Below are 10,687 nucleotides of genomic sequence, written 5' to 3' on the forward strand. Positions count from 1 at the left end.
TCTTAGCTTTCTGTAGTGCTACCATCTAGCATCATGCTCTGTATAGTTTAGAAGCTCAATGAAAGTCTGTGGGTGATGAATCCATGGAAAACCTAAATAAACAGGAAGCAGGGCCTCAGATAACCAGAACACAGAGGACCACGCCAAACATCCATAAGCAAACTGATCTTTAATGTGCTGACCTAGAAGGCTTGCTCTCTATTGTGGGCACGGGTCCCAGCTATTTACACAGAATCATTGTACAATATTTACAGCAAGATGCTAGACACAGCACCATTCTGGATAGGCAAAGAACAGGCTAGGAACAAGGCCCTGAAATGAAAGTGTACGCAGAAATCTGCAGGTGTGAGTAGTGGGAAGCATACGGGCCAAGTCACAAGGGAGGTTGGTGAGGTAGACATCAGGGAGATAGATGAAGGAAGCATCAAACCAATTCTGGTGCACGAGGGAAGAGTCCGCTGGGACAGAAAGCCTTTAAATTATGATTTGGAGTTTAAAAGGGTAAAATCTGCCACAAGCCACCTTTGTCAGGAAAAAGGAGGCAATTAGAGTTTTACAGACCACACCGTCTACCTCCCCTACCAAAAAGTAATTCTGCTGCTGACCAGATTCCTAGGACTGAGAAGGCACAAAAAGAGATGCCGAGACAGAATCTTAAATAGACTTAGGAGAGACAAAGTGAAGAGTCAAGAGAGACACGGACGACGCAATGGAGGAGGAAAAGAACCAAAGCTCCCGCAGATCTGAACATTAGAATCACCCTGCTGACTACAAAAGGTACCTTGCCTCACCTCATTTTCCACAAAGCTCTTCCTTTTCTACCCCAAACTCGCTGGATTTTAATTTTAACCAAGGAGGCTGGTACGTTGGAGACGATCTAAGACTCCATCTTACCAATTCAGGTCCCCTCCTTATCCTGTACCAGAGTATCAGGGCTTGAGTCGTAGCCAAGGGCAGATTAGGGTGAGAAGAGACAGGATGGAGGACACGAGGCCACAAAGCCCCACAACCCCAGGGCCAGAGCGCCAGAGGCCTAGTTTGTCCAGTGGAATGAAGAGATCGCAGGCATTTCTGACCAAATCCAACAGAAGGGGGGGATGGCTTCGAAGGACCCGAGCCAGGAGCAGGACTCGGAGCTGAAGCTTCAGAGCCAGTCGGGGCAGGGCTCCCGCTGGAGTCCCTGGACCCCCAGGTCCCCCCGTTTCAATTCCTCCTGCGACTCCTCCTCCAGCACTCTTCTGTCGCCGGCTGCAAGCTGAAGACTCTTGTTCCATCAGTATGCGAATCTCATAAGCATCGCGGCTCAAATTCATGATGAGGGAAAACAGATAATACCTGAGATACACAGGAGGAAGGTTCAGTAAAGGCACGTGTACCCACTTAGCTTATCCAATAGAACAGTCAAACCTGTTTTCCCCCATAATGCAAAGGGATTACACATTAGAACACCAGAAAAGAACGCTAGTACCCACTATTAGAAATGTCCTCCCCCCTTTCTATAACTAATAGAAGTTTCTGTGTACCTTAAGATCCTGGCTTAAAACTCATGAGCATCATCAAAGCGTCCAACACCGACCTCAAATTTCATTTTTCCACTCGGCAACCCATTAGCACATATGCATTCAACTTGAACTATAGTAATACGAATTTATTTTGAAAGAACAAGCTTCACTTGTTTCAGAGAGTCAGACCTATTATAATTTAAATCCAATCCTTTTGTTAAAAAAATAAGAGGCCCAGAGGCATTAAGCAGCTTGCCAAATCTGTTATTAGAAACTCCTTAAGAACAGTCTTTTTTTCAATTTTTAATCCACCCTGACAGCAGTCCTCAATATAATTGTCCTACCTCTAAAACACATCCTGAATCCAAGCGTCTCTCTATTATACTCCACCGCCACAGTCTAAGCCGCCATCTCTTGCTTGAACTACAACTTCAGTCTTTTAACTGGTCTCTCGAGGACCACTCATGCCCCCTGCCCCCAACAATCTAATTTCATGTAGTAGCTGGCATGAACATAACTCACATCATTACTCCCCTTCTTACAGCTCTCCATGGTTTCCTTCCTGTCACATTTAGAATAAAACCTAGATATCTAAGACAAGCTTATAGAACTCAACATGTGACCCTGCCTCTCTAACTCCACCTTACACCATTCTCTCCCTCAACAACTGTGTTTTGATCCCACCAAGCTTATTATTGCTTTAGGAGCGTTATACTACCCACTGCCTCCACTTGGAATAGTCTCCCTCCAAAAATCTTCACATGCCTGGCTCTTTCTTGCTCTTTGGGTCTGAGCTTACATGTCACCTTTTCAGAGAGGCCTTCTCTGATCCCCCATTCTAAAGTAGCGAGCCATTCACTCTCTACCACATGACCCTATTTTAATTTCCTGCATAGCACTTAACCACTACCTGACATTTTTCTTATTTATTCTTTATCTTTGTCTCCTCTCATTACAATGTAAGCACCACAGCAGCTTTACCACTGTATCCCTGTGTCTACACCAGTGCCTGCGCATAGGAGGAGCTCGATAAATGAATGAAATGAATAAACGTGGCATATAAACTCTTCTCGGTAGTTGCTTTCCCACACTACTCCAGCCAGGCCTCCATCCTCAGCCCTCATACGTCATAAGCCACGTGATACCTGTAAATCACTGAGAGAGATGAAGAGAAACGCAACACACAAAGAGAGAGCGAAAGATGCTAATACAATCTAAAACAAAAACCAATACAGATGGTCGTATACAGACAATTTTATTCCCAACTCATATTTCTCTCCACCCGCATTGCCAGGCAGCTCCTTAGTCTAAGCCAATTTCAACTTTTGGACATATTAGGACATCTCCTCCTGCCCTATTGCAATCCATTTTCCACACTGCGGCAAGAGAGATCTTCTTTAAACACAATTTGAATTATGTCACATCCCTGCTCAGAACCCATGGCACTTAGGATAAAAGTTTTAAAAACCTAAACAAACAAAAAAATCTTACTATTGACCAAAAGTAAGTGATCTGGCCCCCGCCTATCTCTCCAGTTTGAACATTGTGTTCTTTACTCAGCACTGTCCATGACACTGGCTTTCTTTTTGTTTCTCTAATTCCCCAGAGCCTTTCTTGGTTCAAGGCCTCAGGACATGCTAATTTCTGCTTGGCAAGGTCGTCTCCGCTACTGTTCGCTTTGTCTACCCTTCTACTCAAACTTCAGGTCTGAACTAAACTGTTACTTTCTCAAAGTGTTCTTCCCTGATCTTTCAATCTAAATTAGCTTCTCTTGTTATATATCTCATAACACCCTGTACTTTTCTACAAATACCTGGATGGGCGGTTATTTTTTTTAATGACTCCCCCACTAGACTAGAAGCTTTGTGAGAGCATGAGCCATATCTGTTTGGCTCTTTGCTGTATTGCCTGGAGCACAGTAAGCACTTACTAAATATTTTTAGAATGACTGCGTGGTCAGGAAGTGAGGGGTGTACCCTATGGTACAGACAGAAGCAGAATTAAAGCAGTATAATGTCTTATCTTGCCCAATCTTAGTCATTCATTATGGAAGAGCATTTGTCTTCCATCTGTCCCCATTCCTTATTCTCTGATAGTTTAAGATATAAAGGAAGATTGGAAGCCAAGTGATTGATGAAGCTGTGTATACTCTGGGAAGACCCGGGGAGACTTTTCTCTCATAAAAGGCAAGCTATGCAGTGTGGAGAATACAAAAGGTCTTGTAGGATAAAAGAATATCAAACCTGAACGAACGCTGGGCCCACTTCTCCTGATCCACACGGGGAGCTAGTCCAGACTTTCCAGCCCACAGAACATTGTCACAGGCGAAGTACAAGGCTCGATTGAGGTGACTAACAGTGATGCAGAATCTTAGGACAACATCTGACAGGTGCACAGCTCGTTTGGCTGATTCAAGGGCATCTGCTGAGTTCCCCAAGCGTAGAACTAGTGGGGATTAGCAAGAAAAAGCAAGGATTTGGAAATAGGCAAACAAAGAACAGGACATAGAGAAAGACAAAGGCAAAAAGGTAAAAGTTGAGCAAGTGATGGAGACAACAATAACAAACAATTTTTAAAAAGAGCAGAAACAGTTCATTTTTTTTTACTTCAAATTTTAAGGAATTTGTGTCCCAGTTTAGTTTTGTCAAACTTGCCCCGTTCTCTTCAATCCCTCCTTATTCTCTTGCTCCCGTTCTTTGATCTCAATTGGGAGGCATGGGTAGAGGATAAGTGCAGAGCCAAATGAGGGAGAAGAACTGGCGGAGAAGGTCAAAAACAGGAAGGAGGGACTAAGGGAGAATAGCTGGGGAAGGAGGACGCGCAGAAGTCATGCGAGGAAAGGCACTGCTACGTACGCTTTCTTCCTAGGCTCAGATGACCCTCCAGTTGTCGAATCTGTTTCTGTAACTCAGGACTGGCCCCATGCTTCTGCAGCGCGTGGCCAAGAAGGGAGCAGGCATACTGGGCGGCCCTGGAGGAGAGGACAGACAAGGTGAGGTGGAGACCCCCTAACCTCCCCCTCAAAAACGTCCTCCAAAAGGCAACCGTGGACTTCTCCTTTCCCAGGTGGAGACCACTTCCTTTTCCTCCTCTTCAGGTCTATGACTCACGCTTCTCCTCCAGGCCAGGGGAAGGCAAAGGCACTAGGGTAAGAAGGAGCCAGGAGGGGGTGGGCTGCGCTAAAGAGTTGAGAAAATAAGAGACTTGACAATGATGAGAACTGAAGGGGACAGTGAAAGCAGCGGGGTCCATGACTAGCATGACCTGTCTGTGATATGTGAGGGGGTGGGGGATAGTTGGGGGGCAGGTGATTCTTCCCAATAAGTGAACTAAGAGATTTCAAGGCCCTCGAGCTGAAGTGAGACCAGAAGACGAGGCGGAGGCAGAGGAGCTCCCCGGTGACAGCGGGGTGAGGGACACCGAAACTTGGAGCGACTTCTCAGCTCTGGGGACAGAGGCCGGGTCGCAATCCACCGCGGGCAGAAGGCTCCACATTTCACCACCGCCCAGTGAGGGAAGTGTTGGTCTTATGTGGACACGGCAACCCTGAGCGGCCTCCCGCTGGCCCGCTCGTGCCTCAGTTTCCCCATCTTTCCCGGGAGCAGAAACGAATCACCTCCCCACGGCCCGCTCCAATCAGCTTGTCGCGGTCTGTCCGGGCCCCCGTAGCCCGAGTTGACCCTTTCTGACCCCCGTAGTGGGAACCGACCTCGCTCACGAGGGTCCTCCTTTGCCCGCCCTCCCCCCATTCCTAGTGGGGCCGCACCTGCACAGCCGGTCCCGGGCCTGGCTCTGAGCACTGAAGCGGACCCAGGCGTCCATGACAGCAGCAGCGCAGGCTCCGCAGCCCCGCTCCCGCCCCTAGGCACGCCTCCCGGACGGCCCAACGGTGCCTCGCGAGGGACACACATCGCCAGAAAAGAGCAAGCGGACACGGCCCCTGAAGCGGAATTTCAGAATGAGAAGCGCTGGCGTGTGGGCCTGCGTGTTTCTGTGCTGTCTCGGTCAGCCGTGTCATCCGGGGGTCTCTTATTTCCTAAGCATGCTCCAGCCGCATTTTCTTTGAAATATTCTGGACCAAGGGCGGGGCTTGCAGGGGTGGGGGCGGGGCAAGAAGGCGCCGTAGTCATCTCGCGGTGGCAGCCGACATAGGGCTCCCCCACCCACCCCGTGGAGGTTCGAGCAGAGCACCCCCAACGCGCTCGCGCGCACCCGCTCCGATCAAGTCCAGCGATTTGGGGGCTAAACAAGCCTATGGAAGTAGAGGCAGTAACAGACAGTACCAGGCTCTCCGCAGAACCCTGACCGTTGGTTAGGTGACCTCCAGAATACAGATGGAGAGTCCGGACAGAGGCTTTAGGAAGAATTTCGCAATAACCAGCTCCAGATCCTAAAAAGGAGGGTGAAGAATCAGTGGCCGAGGAACCTCTTCAGACTCACACTTCATCCCCCCCCTTCCCCTTCCAGGTCACCATGTCTACAGGCAATGGCACCACTTTGGGGGTCAGCAGCGGTGGCAGGGGCGGGGGGAGAGGCCTGGGCGGGATCAGGAGTGGAGGTGGAGGGTTCAGAGCTGCCCACCTTCTCTGATGCAGCCAAGGTCCGAGTGGGAGTGACCACTGTGCTTTCTTCTTCCGCTGCAGGGAACTGGCCGTGCTGTGACAGCCGCAATGCAGCCAGCTTCGCCCCTCTCCAGTAGGGCGACTGTTTGCCCATTTAGCAGCTGCCGGTTTACGCTTGTGGTTATGCCCCTAGATATCACCCAGAATATCGCTGTTCAATGGCTGGCGGGGAGTATCGCATGTCAGACACTCCTGTTCCTGAAACTAACGGCCATGGTATGCTGCAGCTTCCCGGCCTGTGGTCACTGGACTCGACTTCCAGGCAGCAATACTCTACCCACTTGGACCTCGCTTAGCTGGAGGGAAACTTCTGGGGGCGGCCAGGGGACTTAGTTTCCTGCTTGCTTTGCCCCAGGTTGAGTGGCTTGTCTGGACTCAGGGCTAAACTGGACAAAAATTTGGGCACGGCAACATGAGCCCACGGAGACAAAGGGTGTGCTTGGCAATGGTCAGCCACTAATCCTGTGTGGGGGGGGAGCATCTGGTAATTCTTTTGCTAATTAAGATCATTGCATGTTAACTTGTTAAGAGCCTACCTCTTAAAAGCAGTACCCTTTATCTGTGCTTCTTCCCTTCAGTTTTTACTTCGCTTCCCCCTTTTTGTATCCTTCCTCAGGAGATTGTTGCAGCAAAACTCTAGAGCAGGGAGGAAACATATGGGGTCTAGAAAGAAGACAGTGAAGCCAGAGGCTCTGGGAAAATTTTGTGGTATATTCATTCATGATTCAAAAAATAATGTGCATCAGCCCCAGGTACATTCAAATGCTCTATTAAAGATAGAGCAACAAAGTCCTGCCTTCTAGAAATGTAGAAGAGCGCAGGAGACACCTTAGCACAAAGCAGTACAGTACAGTGTACAGTGGAGCCTTATGCTAAAGGTGAGCATAAGGAGCTAAGTAACAATGAGGGGTGTCTGACCCACTCTTCACTCTTGGACAGTCGGGAAAAGCTTCCCAAAGATGCTAAAATTTGATTCTTGAAAGATACGCGTAGGTGTTAGACAAGTTAAAACAGGAGGAATGCTAGGGAGGGTGGGCAGTGGATCTCACGAGTGGTTGCAGCTAAAGTTGAGGGCTAGAAAATGGTGAGTAATGAGCCTGGAGGGGAAGTCTGATCACAAATATTAAGCTTGTACTTTACCCTGAGGGCAGTGGACAGATACTAAAGTAAAAAGTAGAGTGACATAATCAGATTTGTATTTTTTACTCTGGCTTTGTTGTGGACTGGGTGTCAAAACTGGAAAAAAACAAAGGGAGCATGTGAACCTGAGTACCAGTTAATCAAATCTCAATATGAAAATGAACTAGAATCTAGAAAAAAGCTAAATATGAAGTAATTTTCTTCAAAACAAAAACCACTACTACCATGGGGGGTGGGTAGAGCAGCATCTCAAGATTAGGGTTATGTCTGGAAGGGGGCTAAAATTTCAAACTCTCGAATGATAATGCATTATTCTTGTAATCAGATTTAAAATGTGATCCGTAAATCCTCACATTATTAGAAATACACCAAAAAGTTAGTCCAACTATAGTTCTAAGACATACATCTTCCAAAAGTATGCTGCAAACAGGACCTCTGCTACCCCAAACTTTAAAAAGCAACTTTTTGCCTCAAGTACAAAAGGAATGATTTATTTATATGAAGGAAATTTTAGGTGGGGACTGGGAGTTAGAAGCCTGTTTTTGTTGCACTGCTTGCTTGTTTTACTTTGCTGTGATTTTTCAGAGTCTAGGTTCTACCATTAACTAGCTATGTGACTGGCTAAATCATTGAAACCCCTGGACCACAAGATGATGACTTAGGAAATGAATTTCATCCTTTCTTACAGTTTGGACAATTGACAATCTAACAGTTGCAATCTCCATGTGCTTCAATGGCAAACTAATGGTAACATTATGATACATGTACAAAAGGTGATACTTTTAGTTGCAAATTAGTATCCTCTTGTGTAAATTCTGCATTGCCCATATGTTGTATTTAAAATATTAGTGTCAAAAAAATTTTTTTTTTTCCTGAAGGAACCCTTTATTTGGGGAGAACCTGGAAAAGAGGGGTTACTCACAGTCCAGATCAGCCTAGAAGGGCCTGAAGGACTGTCTGTCTAGGTACAATAGTTGTATAGCAAAAAAATTTTTTTTAAGTGTGCTGTTAGTGTGATGAGGGAGTGTTGGGCTAATTAGAAATTAGTTTTATAGGCTCAAGTTTCCAAGTATCAAACAGTTGAAAGGAAGGTTTCTACAATAGGTGGTAAATTGTGTAGAAAACAGGGAAAAGAAGAGGCAGAAGTAGGACTATACATCAAACTTAAGTCTAGGAGCCTGGCCTGTTTTTAAATCCCTCCTCACAATGTGTCAAATATTTCTCGGCATAGTGCACAAAAACAAGAGAAACAAACCAAAAAGACCTAGAAATATAAGAACTCAAGATAGGGGTAAAGGAAAGACCATTCCCAAGTAGCTCAGAGTAGCACGAACATAATTCCAAGCACTTCATAAAATCACGTGTCTATGGCTGATATTTTACCATCTTTCTTAAAAGTCCCTCATGCCTGCTGAAATCACTTTCCAAATATCTAATATCTAGGAACCTGACAGCTACAGAGCTTGCCTTTTATCAAACTAAGTGACTCAACCTACTTTACCTGAACCAAGCTCAAAACTGAAAAATACTTTATTGATTCAAACCAAAAACCCAGCAATTTACCAAAAGGGTGGAGGGGCAGCCAACAGCATTTGGAAAATGTTAAAATTTTATTATTTATCAGTTTCACCATTATAGTTCTTGTATATACTCCTCCTCCTAAAGGTCATTTCAGAGTGGCTGCAAAATGGCCTGAAATTTTAGCAGCACTCAATTTATACAAGATTTCTTTTTTTCTAAAGAATTAGTCACAAACACATTAGGAAAATCACATCAGCTAAAAATGTTGGTGAGGTGATAAAGCTATCCTTTTATAAGTGCAATGTTTCAAATAGTACTTGAGAAGGCAGGATTCTTTAAGTCCCAGGATATAACAAACTTAATGGTTAGCTCCACAGCCTAAGGGGAAGATAAAGATGTTCAAGATACATTTCTAACCGTTAAATACGGCACCACCACGGACAAACTGTAACTGTACTGCTCTGCATAGATACCAGGATGAATTAGGAAACAGTGTGACACGGGTGGGTAGCTTGGGAGGAGGTGGAAGGGGAACCAGTTCTAATAGTCCTCAAGCCCACTCCAGCTGTTTGTTCTCCAGCACCGGTTGAGGGGCCCAGTCCCTTTCACTCAGTGCGTCACCAAAGGCAACTTTAAAGCTCAATGGCAAGAGACTACCTATAACCTCTTCACGTTCTCCTGCCTCTTTCTGCTGCCATCGACTGCCACAACCATCTGCTACAACTACAATGTCCTCAGTGTGTCTAGTCCCCAGACAAGGAAGGAGAGCCAAGATGAGACTCCAATCCCCAGGCCCGAATTCATACCCTGGAACTATTGCTGTTAGCCTCATTTATGATGGCTATTTATCAAGTCAAATCGAGATCCTAACCATACTTCTAGTACCTGATGCTACACACAATTTTACTAAATGCTTTCAATTCCAAACAGCCTCTAGCCATCCTCTGAACTTGAGTTAGTTGGTCAAGGGTTAAGGAGGTGATCAGTATTCTCCCTTACTCTCGGGACACCATCAAGTCTTAAAGTAGACTTACTAGCTTCATATAACACAGCACCTCAATCAAACCTTTTCTCCAGCATAATCTCGGGGGGAGGGGGGGAACACACAGTCCCAAACTGGGAAGGGGAAGAGGGTTTGCAGCATTCTCTTCCTTGCAGGGAAAGAGCTCCATCTCACTATCTCTGCCCATCCATTAATTCATCCTATACTCGGGTTAGGTGAATATGCCCTCTGCCACTGTCTAAATAATCACCCCCGCATTTGTCTGTGGGCCCAGCGACTGGCCCTGCTTGGCTTGCTGACCTCTGGCCTCTGCTGGACATCTCATCACCTGCTGGGTCTCTCCTGCCATGCTGACTGCAGTCCCTCCCAGCCTCAGCCATATCCTTTTCCTCTTTGGTCTCCTCAATGCTGCTCTGGATTCTGTCCTCCGTGGGGCATTCGCGCTTGGATGCTGAAGAGGGCACCAAGAACTTAGTATAGACTCCTCCAGGGAAGGAGGGTCTGGAAGAACTCCCGGAGGGTCTGGAAGAACTCCCCGACGGGACGTTCAGACCCTTAGACAGATGGAAGTATACACAAACGTGGCAGCAACAGCAGCAGTAATGAAAGAAACATTCTGTAACATCCATTTGCTCCGGACAGAGTATACAGGAACAGAATAATTTATTCTTTAATATCCTGAGAACATCTCACTGCTCTTCCTATTCTTACTTCCAAGGAAAAGAAATACTAAGCAGTGTCTCTACTTTTGACCCTTTGAGACTTGAGACTATGTCTAATGTAGAAATTCACAGAGAATTCAGTCACTGGGAGAAGTATCTTTACAGTGACACATACTACCTTGTTGGAAATAGCACTTCAGAGCTTCCAATGTTAGAACAGGAAAGTAATTTTAAATG

General features: G+C 46.2%; 1 protein-coding gene across 1 annotated transcript; it reads right to left on the reverse strand.

Moving 5' to 3' along the window:
• Positions 1 to 150: 150 nt before the first annotated feature.
• PEX11B (peroxisomal biogenesis factor 11 beta) lies at positions 151 to 5,427 on the reverse strand. Its single transcript, XM_019739866.3, has 4 exons — positions 5,269 to 5,427; positions 4,358 to 4,473; positions 3,746 to 3,947; positions 151 to 1,335 (listed from the first exon to the last, which is right to left on the reverse strand). The coding sequence occupies exons 1-4, from the start codon at positions 5,322 to 5,324 to the stop codon at positions 930 to 932; spliced, it is 780 nt and encodes a 259-aa protein (XP_019595425.2). The 5' UTR covers positions 5,325 to 5,427; the 3' UTR covers positions 151 to 929.
• Between the last annotated feature and the right edge of the window lie 5,260 nt (positions 5,428 to 10,687).

This window comes from Rhinolophus sinicus, chromosome 7 (genome assembly GCF_057876585.1).
Source record: "Rhinolophus sinicus isolate RSI-liver-muscle chromosome 7, RSI-T2T, whole genome shotgun sequence".
Lineage (NCBI taxonomy): Eukaryota > Metazoa > Chordata > Mammalia > Chiroptera > Rhinolophidae > Rhinolophus > Rhinolophus sinicus.